At 42.9% G+C, this 18,619-nt stretch overlaps 2 protein-coding genes across 9 annotated transcripts; both read right to left on the minus strand.

The window, feature by feature from the left end:
* On the minus strand, positions 1-7,051 carry LOC125517692 (putative 2-hydroxyacid dehydrogenase HI_1556). 8 transcript variants are annotated; one of them, XR_007287766.1, is made up of 17 exons: positions 6,537-7,046; positions 5,994-6,429; positions 5,736-5,850; positions 5,554-5,657; positions 5,413-5,454; positions 2,906-3,016; positions 2,675-2,809; positions 2,503-2,562; positions 1,976-2,078; positions 1,848-1,897; positions 1,662-1,768; positions 1,367-1,570; positions 1,114-1,258; positions 892-996; positions 715-817; positions 387-427; positions 1-241 (listed from the first exon to the last, which is right to left on the minus strand). XR_007287766.1 is itself a non-coding variant. In XM_048682885.1 (17 exons), exons 2-7 carry the CDS (start codon positions 6,070-6,072, stop codon positions 2,948-2,950), a joined length of 618 nt encoding a protein of 205 aa, XP_048538842.1. In that variant the 5' UTR covers positions 6,073-6,078; positions 6,537-7,050; the 3' UTR covers positions 1-241; positions 387-427; positions 715-996; positions 1,114-1,258; positions 1,367-1,570; positions 1,662-1,768; positions 1,848-1,897; positions 1,976-2,078; positions 2,503-2,562; positions 2,675-2,809; positions 2,906-2,947. The 8 variants fall into 8 exon arrangements, 2 of the variants coding, with proteins under 2 accessions (XP_048538842.1, XP_048538840.1); XM_048682885.1 differs by adding an exon at positions 3,759-3,980 and having other exon boundaries at positions 715-996; positions 6,007-6,078; positions 6,537-7,050; XM_048682883.1 differs by adding an exon at positions 3,759-3,980 and having other exon boundaries at positions 715-996; positions 6,007-6,429; positions 6,537-7,048.
* A 2,342-nt stretch (positions 7,052-9,393) lies between these two features.
* On the minus strand, positions 9,394-10,502 carry LOC125535314. Its single transcript, XM_048698371.1, has 4 exons — positions 10,154-10,502; positions 9,837-10,066; positions 9,685-9,760; positions 9,394-9,604 (listed from the first exon to the last, which is right to left on the minus strand). Exons 1-4 carry the CDS (start codon positions 10,268-10,270, stop codon positions 9,446-9,448), a joined length of 582 nt encoding a protein of 193 aa, XP_048554328.1. The 5' UTR covers positions 10,271-10,502; the 3' UTR covers positions 9,394-9,445.
* Positions 10,503-18,619: the final 8,117 nt, after the last annotated feature.

Here is an 18,619-nt window from a genome sequence, read left to right on the forward strand (position 1 = left end):
TGAGCAGGACGAAGACACTTGTTTTATAGTCTTGACATATATGAGGATATACCATAAGTTACATGTAAAAAGTAGCAATGGGCTTATAATATAGTTTCTAGAATAATCTTCAATGAGAAATAAACTTGGTAGGGTAAACAATGAATTTATGATCTTTAAGCTTTAGCCGACACATCAGTCTTTACAACCTTAAAATATACTGATCTAAAATATTCATAGCTTGAAAGAGCAAGTAGATTTCCTACAAAAAAATAAATAGAAAATAGTTAGGCGTGGTGACTGGTGAGTGGACAGACACATTAGTGTGGTCAAAAGGAACAACAACATTTTAACATGCCTACAAAAAAACGGGAGGACACTGTAATATCATGCAAAGAAGAAATCACCTCAGACACTTCTCCCTTTTTAGGAGAACCGTATCAAACACCTGAGTTGTACAAACCAAAAATACGAAATTAGCAACTCTCGGTACTTCCTTCACATTCAGTTATATGAGTTCCATCATTTACAACCTGCAATATTTAACTCTTGCTAGTCCTTAGAGCTAGAAGTACACATATTAGATTGGGAAGATCACATTCAGTTAGTCCAAATTAATCAATGAACTACTCAACTAAGTTTGCTTGTGTAAACAATAATATGCACCCATCAATGATCTGGCTATGCAAACAACTATAATTTATAATTTTCTAGGATCCTCGGGTCTGAGTATACCTTCACTAAACTGCTGCTCAGGTTGGTCACCTCGGATCACATCAGTGCCTACAGCACTTTCAATAACAGACTTGCTAAAACTTCTTACTACTGGCACGCTTTCCTGCAAAGTAGGTTCGATCAAAGAGCATCAAGGGAGAGTGAGTACCTAAAAATTCTGAAGATCTAGAACGTAACCTCCTGCAGGCGGCACGCCGGACGAAAGGGGGCAAGGCTGCTGGATCAAAATCTCGACGTCCTCTGTCATCCCCTAGTCAGACTACTCAACTTATTTTCATAGTCCTGAATTAAATTTTAGAAAAATGAAATTTCATGATTACATAGATGAGATGGTCTAGAAGTAGGGCACTGGAAGAAAGGGGAAGGAAAATATCAGGAAGAAGAGAGGAGGGTGTGTACCTGCGTCAACAACACAGTCAAGTATACGGAGAAAAGGTCCGCCGTGCACTTGCCTCAACACGACAATTAATCGAAAGAACTATCCTCTGCACCTGTAGCGCTCAGTCCTGTAGATAGTCTAGTATTTAAAACAACTCCATTCTAACTGCAAGAATACACATTGTCGCTAGTGAGCAGAACCATGGCTCCACATCCATACTGATCTTATTGACATTTAAATATAAACATGGATAGTTAGAACCACACAAAGTACCTGCAGTAGTTCAGGCTGCATATCGAGCACTTAAGTACCAATCTGGTCAGCGATTACAGTGGCACACATTGATGATGCTCAGTGTTGGTGGTTCAGTTCTAGCATATGCACAGAGAAATGAAATCACCTTATAGCATCTAACATGTATTCGTTGTGGTACTGTATCCTCTTATCATCTTGAAGACATATTTCAACCTATCATGCCTGCCATATATAAGTAGTTAATTATCACTGACAATTTATTTAAGGGCAAAAATCTTATCGGCAGGGAACTATACAATCTTCAGCGACTTACCATTCTTAGTAATGAACACAGGCGGATTTCCATACTTCTTCTTAACATGTTTCACCAGACTGAACATTCCCTAGGGAACTAACTATGTGCAGCAAACTCAATGCTGCCTGAAAGTAGACAAATATTTGTGTATTATCAATTGAACATGTGATTAAATAAGATAGCAAACAAAAGTTTAGAGAAAACCTGAAGCTGCAAGTATATCGTTTTTCCTATTCTCTTTCCATGCCTGTAAGCTGCATAGCACATGGAGAAATCAGTAATGTTGACACTGGATTATGGGGATTATCATATGTTTTTTCATCATGACTGACAGAGATGAGATGACTGCAGCATCCGTTGAAGCATCATTCATGACAAGTTTTCTGACGTGCATCCCGTCGTTCCTAGCATATAATGTTGTGTAGTGGTTTATGCCTATCAACAAAAGTTAGATCAAATTGAGTGTGTTTGCATACAGATTCTGAATATGCAGAAAGGGTGTTACATACTATCCAAGATTTTGCTGTCCAGCTTAATCTTATACTGGTGGCAATAAAAAGAAAAGCATCAAAGGATTAGTACCAGAAGTAAGTTCCTATGTTTATCATATCTACTTTTACAAAGTTAGGATGCCTATTCCTTATATGAACTGATACTTGAACTTTGTATCTGACACTGAGTACATAAGAGCTCAATTTCAGCGATGTACATTCAGTAATGTGTATAAATGTCATGCAAATACAATTGTATTCAATAATGCTATGAAAATGTCAATTTTTTTTGCATGGAAAATGTAAGCAGAACACCTTCTACTTCTAATCTTTGTATGGAAGTGCATGATAAAATCAACAACACCTACAAGTCAAACTGGGCGTGCCTTATCCATATGCTGCACCAAGCTCTGCATCTCCAACCTCAACTACAAGACAATGTCTCCAAGGTAAAAAGGACCATCCTACTTCTATAAGTTTGCCCACGAAAATAATATATTTTGTACAGTTTAGCGCAAGGAGAGAGGAGCAGGGAAATACCAGTGGCGGCAGCGGTGGTGGCGCGATCTTGGCGGAGTATACCCCGGCGGCGGCGGGAGTCGACGCAACTGCAGTCGATCTGCGGTGGAGGAGGGAATCTAAGGGACGACGACGGTGTCCGCTTCAAACTGGAACCTATAGGCGCATGGCACAATGAAAAGCAACCAATCAATATCACTGGATGGCTGGATGTAACACAGGACGAAGGGTGGATTCTGGGTCTAGTTATACGTCTTAAATTAAATCAACAATGCCGCCATCTACTCAGTTTGCCTAGTTCACAAATTCTATTTCGGTGAATGGCTCCCCCGCGTGAAGCTTGAGGGCAACATCACCAACAACCTGCACACAAAGGCAGAGCAAAATTCAGTACGAGAGGAAATGGTAAATGGTCACACAAGTCAGCCAGCTTTAATTCTTTTGCGTCGAAGATTTCAATGATAATACACACAGTTAATGATGATGGTGGTGACTTCCTTTATTAAGAATGAAATGATAATGCACATGACACGCCTATCTAAGCAGGGGTTGAATGAGGTGTCCTTCAGTTCAAAGTAATTCTAGGATATCGAAAAAGGAAGCAACAATCCACAAGGAAAATCATGAATTTATGCGCAAAGAGAAAGAGGAGGTTGCTAAGTGGCTAATATCAATAAAGAATAAACCATTTTGTTTAAGCATATATGTTCTTGTTTACTGATGCTTTTAGTCATGAGAAAAAAAGTTCTTCCAACAGAATACTGCCTTTTCATACCAGGCCTGTGGCCAGGAAAGCTGATCATCCAAATTGGCACTGTGATGTTTAAACAGTGTGCTCATGAAGCCAATGAGGTAGCTCATAAATCATATGATTCTAGTGCTAGTTTTGTTTGGAAAGATGATCCACCAGACGTATTATAGAGGCTAATGTAATTGACGCTACCTAATGATATTAAAACGTCACAGTTGGCTCAAAAATAAATAAATAAATGTGGCGCTTCTGAATCTAGAAGTTCTTTTAACACAAATAGTATAATGTCACTATAGGAGTTGTCAAGATATAACTACTAGCGACAACTACATGATTGGTAAAATGAGAACCAACTCTGTGTATTGCAAAGAAACAAGTGCAAACCAACTCTGTGATTCCTGCAACATGTGGTGTTATAATAACATTTGGAAATTTCAGAATTGGATCCTCTGGATCGAATGGCTCCGTCCAAGCAACATCAATTCCTAAACCACCTAAATGACCTGACTCAAGGTGATTAAACACAGCCGTATAGTCCAGTAGGCGCCCTCTGGCAATATTGATGAGATATGATCCCTACAAGAACATGGCAGTTATTGAGAATGGGAGTTCTGCTGTCAGGTGCATACTTCACAGTTTTCCAAAAATCAAAAACAGATCCTATATGTAGATTGCAAAATAATATATGCACTCTGTAAGTTTTTGTCATGAAATATGTCCATTTATGTGTGTGCAAGGAGAGAAATACTAAAATATCAACTCTATGCCATGAACCTTAGTTCATGATGGATAATACCGCCAGCCCGGTACGGCTAGGTTGATAGTGGAGGACAGGCTCGAAGATAAGGCTGATTATTTCTTGTTTCATTAATATATTCTAAGAGGATCTTCTTTACATATAGCCAAACAATAAAAAACAGGATATCTTATTTCTGCTGGCGTAAGGGCCAGGTTACAAGATATCTTCCTAATTTAAATAGTTAAAACATCCCATAATTTGTGCCGATTGGGGTCGGTTATGCCTGTCACATGTGTTTCTGCAGCAAGTTTTTTTTCCGATACCGGTTTTCTTTTTTGGAATGGGCCGGAAGAACCAAATTGCGATAAATCTCAGAAATCTCAGAATTATTCCGTCTGAACGTATTCAAACAAATTCTTGATTTTTTTTGCGTCACAATATGTAATTTTAACCTGGCACACACACATACTCTCACGGATTCCACTGGTCACCTCGCACATGCCTTTTTTCCGTGTGGGGTGTGGGTTTTAACCCTCGCTGCTGCACTATTTTGCTATGCACCATTTACAGCTGAAGAAGCTGCAAACATTGATGGGACAATAGGGGAATCCCCAAGACCTCCAAGGGTGTAAGTTATGGACCTCACCACCACACGAGGCAGTGAGTTGTGATAACATATGCATACAGAGCCTATTTGACAGTCTTAGCATTTGAATTCATTTTTTTTCAAAAAAGTCAAACAGTTACACTGTTTCTTGGGGGTCAGCGAAAGTTCTGTTCGGTTACCACTCGGAAAAAACCTTGATCTGCAGTGGTGCACACACACGGCACCCTTTTTGCGGGGAACACACGACGCTTTTTTTTTGCGGGGAACACACGAGGCTATATGTATGCATTTCTTTATAGACTTTACCAAAAGAGCTGTACATACAGTATCATTCCACGAACGTCTATGAATATTCTTGATATCTTTTCCTTTTGAAAACTTGGAGCAGCACGCTTGTTCTTTGAAACAAGAACATATGCTCCTGGGATCACTTTGGCATTTTCTGATGGTTACTCCAATGAATACACCAGCACAATCTGATCCTCCAACACTATTCTAAGATTAATGTTTCCTCATATACAAATTTTCTTCTTACAGGATGAATCAAGAATGATGGCTTATTTATTCCGTAAAATAAATAGATCTCAGAAGAAGATTTAAGAAATGAGAAGATGTAAATCTCCTACGATGCAGACAAGTATATTGGAGAAAAATACATGTACCTTTTTCAAAGCTGACAGGAACTTGTGATCCACAATCCCAACCTATAAATATTTATAGCTTAGTAACCGCCTAACTGAAGTCAAATAGAGATATTACTGGCAGAATTTTTATTAAATAAATGAACAAAGAGAAGAATTAACTGATTCATTGTTTAACGTCATGCAAGTTATAACTATGTCAGCTTCTCGAACGAGTTCATACATATCTTCTGGACCACCTTTCTTGTCAACCAGCCCATCAAGATCTGCAATAGCAATATTTTGAGAGAGGAAGATAACACAACATCTAATAAGGGAATGATACTGCAACTACTGCAGCTTACCACAAGACACTGTATTTGATGACCAGTTTCTTTTTGTAGCAAGAATTTTCACTCCAAATGGTCTTAGTCTCTTGGCAATTTCCATGCCAATGGCTCCGAACCCCAGGATAAGTATCTAGCATAGTAAATACAAGTTTCTACTCAAATGGGATTTTTCTTGTGGAAAGTAGATAAAAGTAACAGTATCTAGCACAGTAAATACAAGTTTCTACTCAAATGGGATTTTTCTTGTGGAAAGTAGATAAAAGTAACTTATACACGAAAAGCATACTGTTTTCCCGAATATTGCTTCTCCAACTGGAAGGCCCAAGTCCTTCTGAATGACAGCAGTATCCATTTCCTTCTGCAAATTATGGCCAAAGTCCAAAACATGAATATTCCATTACAACTGACAGAAGTAACTTAAATTTATTAAACTAAAAAAACTTATCTTCCAAATGATGGAAGCTACAAAGGTAGCTTATTTAACAAAAAACTGAGTGAATATTCGGTACAAATATATGCGACATGATGAACCATGGCTTGAAATCAGTGTCCGATTGCCTAAATTGTTGGATATTGTACTAAGTAGGATCCACGTGAAACAGAAACCATGTTTAATAGGCTCATCATGTATTTTTTTCCCAAATTTCTGCAGCTTGCAGGCCCTTTTATCAAATCCAGCGGCTGTCGCATCAGCAGCTCAAACTGGAACCTACAGGCGCATGGCACAATGAAAAGCAACCAATCAATATCACTGGATGGCTGGATGCAACACAGGACGAAGGGTGGATGGCAGGGAGGGAGGGAGCAACGCGATACCTCGAGCAGGAAGGGGTTGGGGCCGGGGAGGGGGGAGGTCGAGGGAGCGCGCGAAGCGCGCTGAGCTGAGCAGCCTCTCGCCGTAGCAGGAGAGGTCCATGCCGCCGCCCTGGATGATGAGCAGGAAGACGAGCAGCGAGGGCCCGGACTCGAAGAGCTCGCCGCCGCACTCCTCTTCCTCACCTTGGACAGCGGCCGCGATGTCGACCTGAGTCTGGCAAATCGACAGATCAGACGAAAGTGGTCCCACCGTGCTCGGCAGCGGCGTCGCGGCCCTCCTTCCGCTGCCGTACTCGGGGAAGAAAGGGAGGGGTGAGGAAGCTGGTGTTCGGGCCGGTGCTGGCACTACAGCGAGGAGCCGGTGGTGGAGGCGGCGGAGCTCGGGGCGGGGATAGAGGCGGCGTACTGTGGTGCCGGGCGGCGGAGGAGCTGGGGCAGTGGCGGCGGCAGCCTAGGGAAGGGAGGAAAGGGGAGGTTGCGTGTACAAAGAGAGAAAGAAAAGAAGGCACCGACGTCCTGCGCTTTTTTACTCTTTTTTTTCTCACTAACACAGTAAAATTGACGAGGTGGAATGCGCGAGGAGGTGCCCTTGATGGGCACCTTATTGTTTTGGATTTTGCAATCGATGTTTAGAGAAAACAATAAACTGAGGAAAATTGCTGTGTTATTCAGTTTTTCAGTTCTTTGAGAAAAAATATAAAACTGAGAAACTAAGATTTTTTTGTGTGGCAAATATGCAACTTTTTTTAGAAAAGGAGGATGCACCCCCGGCATGCATCTCGACGATGCATACGGCCACTTTATTAATTATTAAGTACAAAAGACCTTACAAAGTAGTACATCAATGAGCCTGAAGCCACCATCTAGGCAATATCTGTCGCTACTCTTATCCCCTTGATGCAGTAGTGCCGAATGTCCGAGCCTAATACCAAACAAACATCGCACCAAATCCTAACATCTAATGCCGGATGCCCCGTCCTAGCCACATACCGGGACTGTGTCACACACCGGTCCGGCGCACTCACCGAGGCTGCCGCCGCCTTCTTCCACCGATCCATCTCCAGAGCAGGCACTGACGCACAGACCTTGCCAGGCCTGCCGTCGACGCCACCATGGCGCCAGACAGCTCGACCACCCTGCGCTCGTCCATCCAGCTGCATCCGTCATCGAAATGCAGCTGCACCATGCCGCCAATACTCGTCGCCAATGACGCGGTAGATACAACGCCGCACCACCTAGCAACCTCCGCACCATCGCCACTGCTGGAGCTACTTGGAGCCCACCATCCACAACATCTCTCTCCCGAACAGCTCCTCCCAAGATGACGCCTCCATGGAGAATACGACGCGCAGGACGCCGTCGCCGCACAATCCAGACTGAATTTTGGACTTTCGTCCGGGAGGGGTTCAGGAGTGGATAGGGGGGACCTCGGCTTCGCCTCCAGGAAGGGTAATGGCGTCAAGTGACGTCGCCGATGCCGGGCCGAACACGCCGACCAAAGTTTCCTCCGGTCCCCATCCTATGCCACCAAACCTCCGTGTACTCCTGATCCGGCAAGCCACGATCCGAAACCCGTGAAGATGAAAGAGCCATGGGGCTCAACCCACCAGAAAGGAGGATCGAGAAGAACTCTTCGTAGATCTCCAGACGCCGAATCCAACGATCCGACGTGGCCAGCGACGATCATCACCACCCCGTGGCGGCCGACGGAGTCCGAAGATAGGATCCAGATGGATCCGATCTGGATCCGGCGGCACCCGCGACCACCGGTCAGGCCAACGCAGCCACCACCTCACGACACGCAGGTCGCCACCGCCACGCCGCGCACGACGCCAATGGGAGACCCGTCCGCCGCGCCGCCGGACCCCACGTTCGCCCGGCGTTCCTCGGATCCCGTTGTCCCGCGCCAGCCAAGACGGAGAGGATGGGGAGAAGCCCCGCCGCCGCCCAGCCGGCCAGGCTTCGCCCGGTGGCACTATGGATGGCGGCGAGGAGGGAGAGAGGAGGAGGAGACTCGAGGGGTGGCGGCTAGGGTTTTCCACCGGGTCGCCCGCGGGGGCGACACGAGGGGCGAGGAGCAAGGTTCTCTGCAGCGGCAAATGAGTAGGCGTTGGGACCAATCAACTGAGAAAACTCATTGCATTTTTTCGGTTTTCCAGCCTATCAAAATTAACAAGCAAGGAGACAAAGAAGCTTTGGTGGGACTTTTTCAATATTTTTTAGTTTTTGATGTACAAATATGTTCACTACGGTTCAACAATTGCAGCATATGCATGGCCGTGTTGTAAACAACCCTGGCCTGTCACACGTGTTGGCCCCTGCGTTTTGGATTTCGGTTTGAGATTTTTTTCGTCCCAGGGCGAGATGGCCGAATTTCGGCCGTTTTCAAAAATTTCGGTTAAAATTTGACCAATGTTTGACTGACGTTTGACTAAAATTTGATCAAAATTTGTTAAATTTGACCAATTTCGGCTGAAAGAGACTTTTCGCCCTAGGACAAGATGGCCGAAATTCGGCCGAAATCTGTTTTTCTCGGCCGAAAATCAAAACACAGGTTGGCCCAGCTAAAGCATTTACGATCATTCGTATGCACACTAGTAAGCATGCACGTGCAACGCACGTCTCAAATAAAACAAGTTTATATGCTTTTTTACAAAAAATTTAGATTGATCCGAAATGTTGTTTTATCTTTCAATTTGTATTTACAAAAAATGTGACATATTTCTGATCCAGCACGTGCTAATTTTTATTTCAGTGAGTTCTTTTACCAAGCCATTTAAATGTGTCTTATGCACAAAGATATGAGCGCGTGTGTAACACATGATCCAGAAACATGTTTTCGCATAAAATTCACTGTCACATAATAATTGTATTATAACTATTACAAAAATATATTTTAAAAACCGCAACTAAGCATGTCTTGAAGGTCCACTTTTTGAAGCAATGAAGGTCCATCTATAGATGCGATCAATGATGCTTCGTTCAATGTATGGGATATTGTTTTGAGCTTCGTTCTCTTCATACTTTAAAAGATGCACCAAAAATTGCTTCCTCAGCTGAAAACCATCCTACATATGCATTATACAACATTGTTGTAACAAGTTGCATGTGCAATGTGTATACAAATAAGCATAGTGTCAATACTTACGTTAGGTATGGGGAAATATAGTTTTCCATCGCACAATGAGTGCATGTAATTAAAAACCAAATAACCGGACAGGGCACTGCATGTATGAAATAAACACATAATGTGAGTCGAATGAATCAATTAATATTGTAATGCATTTAAAAGATTCATACCAATGTGAATTTGTTGGAGCAACAAGAACTATGCATTCCCATTTAGAGATATCATCCTTGAATGCAGGGTTTGCAACTTCAAGCGCAAGGTTTAGGTTGTCGACCACAATTTTAATTACATTATTCCTCAAAGTAGGTATTGGTATCGGATCAAAAATTGAGACAACTTTTTTGTTTTGATCCAACACAAACAATAGAAATAGCCCAAACATATACCAAGGCAATAAAATCTGCAATGATGAGATAGTTTAGAAATAAATGGAATATTAATTAAGACCAAACAAAGCACTGTTAGAGATGAAAAATTAAAATCTTACCGTATTACATTGTGAGATATGATAATCATTACTGTCAGGCCAACTATGAAACAACCGTTTCAATGTAGCAATTTCCACATTTTCACGATGACTTGAGTCTCGTGCATAGTGGAACATCGACTAAAATAAGAATGAGAAAATATTAGTGCAATGAGAAAAAATGTAATACATGATTATAGTAACTTACACAAAAGTTCAGATCCATATAGTGAGATGGAATGTCTCTGAGAAGCTGGACTTCGTGGCGCGCTAGTATCCGCACAGCCATATTAAAGCAATGTATATCCATGTATTCATCATTGTTCAATATGTTTTTTATTTGTCTCAAATTTAAGCTAATAGGGTACGGATCAGAGTTTTTCACCCATTCGCTCCTGTAAAGTTGAAATACTTTCAATTATAATGACATCAGAGTAATTTATTGGAATAATACAAAATGAATTAAAAAAATATGGCTTACTCTAGTAGAGCGACATCATCAACCATGCTGATGAACAAGCATAGTTCATCGATTAAATCATTGTTTGTTGGTTTGACAGACGATGAAAGGTATAAATGATTGCGAGATTAGCTCGAACTTCTCCTGATGTATTTGATGTTTTTGAAATTCTCAGGAGTGTATCCAAAATCATACATTCCGTGGGATCTGTGTGTTGTCGTTCATCTTCCAATGTCTCGATTTTTCTTATGTTATCATCATTCAATTCCGAGTCTACTAAAATGACAGCTAGTTTTGTTCTAAAATCTGTCATATGTTTCTATTAAAATAGTAATAAGAGTTAATTAGTGATACAACATAGAATAAGTATAATGATACAGAGTGAAAAATACCTGTGTTGGAATGTCATACAAAATATTTCCTGTGAAGTACTCCATAAAATTTATCATCCACAGACCACAAGATGACCTGCATGATTACAAAACTCAAATTTATCATCCACTTTTATCATTTTCAAAGGGATTCATATTATTTTTTTAAATCATCAAATGATCATGATTATAACAAGCCGCGATGAAAACAAAAATTTCACCCACGCAGCATGTGAACCGGACATGCCCTTTGAAATCTAAAGACATTTTTATTTTGTTTGGAAAAAATGCCACACTCACTTACAATGGGTCACTGGCTTAGTAGTATAGTATAGTAGTATAGAGATTAAAAAAACTGAGTCAACCTTCCACCGCCCCCTCCCCTCACGCTTATCTTTTCCCCATTCTTCACCCAGTCCTCCAAATCCACAGCCTGGCCACCCCTCCCCTTCCCGATCCCCATCCACAGCTGCCGGAGCTCTCTGCTGGCCGCACCTCTCCTTCGTCAGCAACGCCGGCGGACGCGCATGCCCCTGCTTTGCCCCGCCCCCCCCTTCGTCAGCAACGCCGGCGGACGCGAGCGCCCCTGCTCTGCCCGCCCCTTCTTCCTATCCGGTGCTGCTGGGACCCTCCTTCCTCCTGGTGACGGCGGGGCGCTCGAGCCGGGCATGCTCGCGGCGACGCCGGGGCCCTCCCTCCTCCTGGAGACGGCTGTTGGGGAACGTAGCAGAAATTCAAAATTTTTCTACGCATCAACCAGATCAATCTATGGAGAGACTAGCAACGAGGGGAAGGAGAGTTGCATCTACATACCCTTGTAGATCGCTAAGCGGAAGCGTTCAAGTGAACGGGGTTGATGGAGTCGTACTCGTCGTGATTCAAATCACCGATGATCCTAGCGCCGAACGGACGGCACCTCCGCGTTCAACACACGTACGGAACGGAGACGTCTCCCATGCCTTGATCCAGCAAGGAGGAGGGAGAGGTTGATGGAGATCCAGCAGCACGACGGCGTGGTGGAAGTAGCGGGATTCCAACAGGGCTTCGCTAAGCGCTGCGGGAGGAGGAAGATGTGTCACGGGAGGGAGAGGGAGGCGCCAGGCCTTAGATTGGTTTGCTCCTCCTTTTTCCCCACTATATATAGGGCCAAGGGAGAGGGGGAGGCGCAGCCCTTGCCCCTTCCTCCAAGGAAGGGTGCGGCCAAGGGGGGAGGAGTCCATCCTCCCCAAGGCACCTCGGAGGTGCCTCCTTTAGGACTCTCCCCCTTTTTTCTCTCTTGGCGCATGGGCCTCTTGGGGCTGGTGCCCTTGGCCCATATAGGCCAAGGCACACCCCTACAGCCCATGTGGCCCCCCGGGGCAGGTGGCCCCACCCGGTGGACCCCCGGGACCCTTCCGGTGGTCCCGGTACAATACCGATGACCCCGAAACTTGTCCCGATGGCCGAAATAGCACTTCCTATATATAATTCTTTACCTCCGGACCATTCCGGAACTCCTCGTGACGTCCGGGATCTCATCCGGGACTCCGAACAAACTTTCGGGTTACCGCATACTAATATCTCTATAACCCTAGCGTCACCGAACCTTAAGTGTGTAGACCCTACGGGTTCGGGAGACATGCAGACATGACCGAGACGTTCTCCGGTCAATAACCAACAGCGGGATCTGGATACCCATGTTGGCTCCCACATGTTCACGATGATCTCATCGGATGAACCACGATGTCAAGGACTTAATCAATCCCGTATACAATTCCCTTTGTCTAGCGGTATTGTACTTGCCCGAGATTCGATCGTCGGTATCCCATACCTTGTTCAATCTCGTTACCGGCAAGTCTTTTTACTCGTTCCGTAACACATCATCCCGTGATCAACTCCTTGGTCACATTGTGCACATTATGATGATGTCCTACCGAGTGGGCCCAGAGATACCTCTCCGTTTACACGGAGTGACAAATCCCAGTCTCGATTCGTGCCAACCCAACAGACACTTTCGGAGATACTTGTAGTGTACCTTTATAGCCACCCAGTTACGTTGTGACGTTTGGCACACCCAAAGCATTCCTACGGTATCCAGGAGTTGCACAATCTCATGGTCTAAGGAAAGACATTAGAAAAGCTTTACATACGAACTACACGATCTTTGTGCTAGGCTTAGGATTGGGTCTTGTCCATCACATCATTCTCCTAATGATGTGATCCCGTTATCAACGACATCCAATGTCCATGGTTAGGAAACCGTAACCATCTATTGATCAACGAGCTAGTCAACTAGAGGCTTACTAGGGACATGGTGTTGTCTATGTATCCACACATGCATCTGAGTTTCCTATCAATACAATTATAGCATGGATAATAAACGATTATCATGAACAAGGAAATATAATAATAACCAATTTATTATTGCCTCTAGGGCATATTTCCAACAGTCTCCCACTTGCACTAGAGTCAATAATCTAGTTCACATCGCCATGTGATTAACACTCACAGGTCACATCGCCATGTGACTAACACCCAAGAGTTTACTAGAGTCAGTAGTCTAGTTCACATCACTATGTGATTAACACTCAATGAGTTTTAGGTTTGATCATGTTGCTTGTGAGAGAGGTTTTAGTCAACGGGTCCGAACCTTTCAGATCCGTGTGTGCTTTACAAATCTCTATGTCATCTCCTAGATGTAGCTACCACGCTCTATTTGGAGCTATTCCAAATAACTGTTCTACTTGGAGCTATTCTAAATTGTTGCTCCATTATATGCATCCGGTATCTCTACTCAGAGCTATCCGGATAGGTGTTAAGCTTGCATCGACGTAACCCTTTACGACGAACTCTTTTACCACCTCCATAATCGAGAAAATTCCTTAGTCCACTAGTTACTAAGGATAACTTTGACCGCTGTCCTGTGATCCATTCTTGGATCACTCTTGTACCCCTTGACTGACTCATGGCAAGGCACACTTCAGGTGCGGTACACAGCATAGCATACTGTAGAGCCTATGTCTTAAGCATAGGGGACGACCTTCGTCCTTTCTCTCTATTCTGCCGTGGTCGAGCTTTAAGTCTTAACTTCATACCTTACAACTCAGGCAAGAACTCCTTCTTTGACTGATCCATCTTGAACACCTTCAAGATCATGTCAAGGTATGTGCTCATTTGAAAGTACTATTAAGCGTTTTGATCTATCCTTATAGATCTTGATGCTCAATGTTCAAGTAGCTTAATCCAGGCTTTCCATTGAAAAACACTTTCCAAATAACCCTATATGCTTTCCAGAAATTCTACGTCATTTCCGATCAACAACATATATTCATCAGAAATTCTATAGTGCTCCCACTCACTTCTTTGGAAATACCAGTTTCTCATAAACTTTGTATACACCCAAAATCTTTGATCATCTCATCAAAGCATACATTCCAACTCCGAGATGCTTACTCCAGTCCTCAGAAGGATTGCTGGAGCTTTGCATACTTATTAGCATCTTTCAGGATTGACAAAACCTTCCGGTTGTATCACATACAACCTTTCCTCAAGAAAATCGTCGAGGAAACAATGTTTTGACATCCTATCTGCAAGATTTCATAAATAATGCAGTGACTGCTAATATAATTCCAACAGACTCTTAGCATCGCTACGAGTGAGAAAATCTCACCGTAGTCAACTCCTTGAACTTGTCGGAAAACACCTTAACGACAAGTCGAGCTTTCTTAATGGTGACACTTACCATCATTGTCTGTCTTCCTTTTAAAATCCATCTGTACTCAACAGCCTTACGACCATCAAGTAGTTCTTCCAAAGTCTACACTTTGTTTTCATATATGGATCCTCTCTCGGATTATATGGCCTCGAGCCATTTATCGGAATCCGGGCCCACCATCGCTTCTCCATAGCTCGTAGGTTCATTGTTGTCTAGCAACATGACTTCCAAGACAGGGTTACGTACCACTCTGAAGTAGTACGCATCCTTGTCATCCTACGATGTTTGGTAGTGACTTGATCTGAAGTCTCATGATCAATATCATAAGCTTCCACTTCAATTGGTGTAGGTGCCACAGGAACAACTCTTTGTGCCCTGCTATACACTAGTTGAAGTAACGGTTTAATAACCTCATCAAGTCTCCACCATCCTCCCACTCAATTCTTTCGAGAGAAACTTTTCCTCGAGAAAGGACCCGATTCTAGAAACAATCCCTTATTGCTTTCGGATCTGAGACAGGAGGTATACCCAACTGTTTTGGGTGTCCTATGAAGATGCATTTATCCGCTTTGGGTTCGAGCTTATCAGCCTGAAACTTTTTCACATAAGCGTCGCAGCCCCAAACTTTTAAGAAATGACAGCTTAGGTTTCTCTAAACCATAGTTCATACGGTGTCATCTCATCGGAATTACGTGGTGCCCTATTTAAAGTGAATGTGGTTGTCTTTAATGCCTAACCCATAAACTATTGTGGTAATTCGATAAGAGACATCATGGTATGCATCATATCCAATAGGGTGCAGTTATGATGTTCGGACACACCATCACACTATGGTGTTCCAGGCTGTATTAGTTGTGAAACAATTTCCACAATGTCTTAATTCTGTGCCAAACTCGTAATTCAGATATTCATCTCTATGATCATATCATAGATCTTTTATCCTCTTGTCACGACGATCTTTCAACTTCACACTGAAATTACTTGAACCTTTCAATAATTCAGACTCGTGATTCATCAAGTAAATGTACTCAACATCTACTCAAATCATCTGTGAAGAAAGAACATAACGATATCCACTACATGCCTCAGCACTCATTGGACTGCACACATCAAAATGTATTACTTCCAACAATTTGCTTTCTAGTTCCATTTTACTGAAACGAGGCTTTCAGTCATCTTGCCCATGTGGTATGATTTGCATGCCTCAAGTGATTCAAAATCAAGTGAGTCCAAACGGTCCATTTGCATGGAGTTTCTTCATGCATACACACCAATAGACATGGTTCGCATGTCTCAAACTTTTCAAAAAGAGTGAGTCCAAAGATCCATCAACATGGAGCTTCTTCATGCGTTTTATACCGATATGACTTACGTGGCAGTGCCACAAGTAGGTGGTACTATCATTACTATCTTTTGGCATGAACATGTGTATCACTACGATCGAGATTCAATAAACCATTCATTTTAGGTGTAAGACCATTGAAGGTATTATTCAAATAAACAGAGTAACCATTATTCTCCTTAAATGAATAACCGTATTGCGATAGACATAATCCAATCATGTCTATGCTCAACGCAAACACCAATCTCGATGGTAGAGGGAGCGTGCGATGCTTGATCATATCAACATTGAGAAACACTTCCAACACATATCGTCAGCTCACCTTTAGCTAGTCTCCGTTTATTCCGTAGCTTTTATTTCGAGTTACTAACACTTAGCAACCGAACCAGTATCTAATACCCTGGTGCTACTAGGAGTACTAGTAAAGTACACATCAACACAATGTATATCCAATATACTTCTATCGACCTTGCCAGCCTTCTCATCTACCAAGTATCTAGGGTAATTCTGCTCCAGTGGCTGTTCCCCTTATTACAGAAGCACTTAGTCTCGGGTTTGGGTTCAACCTTGGGTTTCTTCACTAGAGCAGCAGCTGAATTGCCGTTTCATGAAGTATCCCTTCTTGCCCTTGCCCTTCTTGAAACTAGTGGTTTCACCAACCATCAACAATTGATGCTCCTTCTTGATTTCTACTATCGCGAATATCTCAAGGATCATCATATATGTCCCTGATATATTATAGTTCATCACGAAGCTCTAGCAGCTTGGTGGTAATGACTTCGGAGAAACATCACTATCTCATCTGGAAGATCAACTCCCACTTGATTCAAGCGATTGTTGTACTCAGACAATCTGAGCACAAGCTCAACAATTGAGCTTTTCTCCCTTAGTTTGCAGGCTAAGAAAATCGTCGGAGGTCTTATACCTCTTGACGTGGGCACGAGCCTGAAATCCCAATTTCAGCCCTCAAAACATCTCATATGTTTCGCGACGTTTCAAAACATCTTCGGTGCCTCAATTCTAAACCATTTAACTGAACTATCACGTAGTTATCAAAACGTGTATGTCAGATGTTCGCAACATCCACAGACGACGTTCGAGGTTCAGCACACTGAGCGGTGCATTAAGGACATAAGCCTTCTATGAAGCAATGAGGACAATCCTCAGTTTACGGACCTAGTCCGCATAATTGCTACTATCAACTTTCAACTAATTTTTCTCTAGGAACATATCTAAACAGTAGAACTATGCTGAGCTACGACATAATTTGCAAAATCCTTTTGACTATGTTCAGGATAATTAAGTTCATCTTATGAACTCCCACTCAGATAGACATCCCTCTAGTCATCTAAGTGATTACATGATCCGAGTCAACTAGGCCGTGTCCGATCATCACGTGAGACGGACTAGTCAACGTCGGTGAACATCTTCATGTTGATCGTATCTTCTATACGACTCATGCTCGACCTTTCGGTCTTCTGTGTTCCGAGGCCATGTCTATACACATGCTAGGCTCGTCAAGTTAACCCTAAGTGTTTTGCATGTGTAAAACTGTCTTACACCCGTTGTATGTGAACGTAAGGATCTATCACACCCGATCATCACGGTGCTTCGAAACGACGAACTGTAGCAACGGTGCACAGTTAGGGGAGAACACTTCTTGAAATTTTAATGAGGGATCATCTTATTTACTACCGTCGTTCTAAGCAAATAAGATGTATAAACATGATAAACATCACATGCAATCAAATAGTGACATGATATGGCCAATATCATATTGCTCCTTTTGATCTCCATCTTCGGGGCTCCATGATCATCATCGTCACCGGCATGACACCATGATCTCCATCATCGTGTCTTCTTGAAGTTGTCACGTCATCTATTACTTCTACTACTACAGCTAACGGTTAGCAATAAAGTAAAGTAATTACATGACGTTTATGTTGACACGCAGGTCATAAATAAATTAAGACAACTCCTATGGCTCCTGCCGGTTGTCATACTCATCGACATGCAAGTCGTGATTCCTATTACAAGAACATGATCAATCTCATACATCACATATATCATTCATCACATCCTTTGGCCATATCACATCACATAGCATACCCTGCAAAAACAAGTTAGACGTCCTCTAATTGTTGTTTGCATGTTTTACGTGGCTGCTATGGGTTTCTAGCAAGAACGTTTCTTACCTACGCAAAACCACAACGTGATATGCCAATTGCTATTTACCCTTCATAAGGACCCTGTTCATCGAATCCGATCCGACTAAAGTGGGAGAGACAGACACCCGCTAGCCACCTTATGCAACTAGTGCATGTTTGTCGGTGGAACCGGTCTCACGTAAGAGTACGTGTAAGGTTGGTCCGGGCCGCTTCATCCCACGATGCCGCCGAATCAAGATAAGACTAGTAACGGCAAGCATATTGAACAAAATCAACGCCCACAACTACTTTGTGTTCTACTCGTGCATAGAATCTACGCAATAGACCTAGCTCATGATGCCACTGTTGGGGAACGTAGCAGAAATTCAAAATTTTCTACGCATCACCAAGATCTATCTATGGAGAGACTAGCAACGAGGGGAAGGAGAGTGCATCTACATACCCTTGTAGAT

The sequence above is a fragment of the Triticum urartu genome, chromosome 1 (genome assembly GCF_003073215.2).
Source record: "Triticum urartu cultivar G1812 chromosome 1, Tu2.1, whole genome shotgun sequence".
In the NCBI taxonomy this organism is placed as follows: Eukaryota; Viridiplantae; Streptophyta; class Magnoliopsida; order Poales; family Poaceae; genus Triticum; species Triticum urartu.

Bases quoted from the DNA above. Each gene is read 5' to 3' on its own strand.
- LOC125535314 (XM_048698371.1), bottom strand. From the start codon at position 10,270: ATGTTCCACTATGCACGAGACTCAAGTCATCGTGAAAATGTGGAAATT. The intron at 9,761-9,836 runs GTATGAATCTTT...TCATACATGCAG, and splicing joins GCTCCAACAAATTCACATTG to TGCCCTGTCCGGTTATTTGG. The intron at 9,605-9,684 runs GTAAGTATTGAC...ATGCATATGTAG, and splicing joins TATATTTCCCCATACCTAAC to GATGGTTTTCAGCTGAGGAA.
- LOC125517692 (XM_048682885.1), bottom strand. From the start codon at position 6,072: ATGGATACTGCTGTCATTCAGAAGGACTTGGGCCTTCCAGTTGGAGAA. The intron at 5,455-5,553 runs GTTAATTCTTCT...AAATATTTATAG, and splicing joins TGACGTTAAACAATGAATCA to GTTGGGATTGTGGATCACAA. The intron at 3,017-3,758 runs GTTGGTTCTCAT...CTTTGTGTGCAG, and splicing joins GTTTCTTTGCAATACACAGA to GTTGTTGGTGATGTTGCCCT.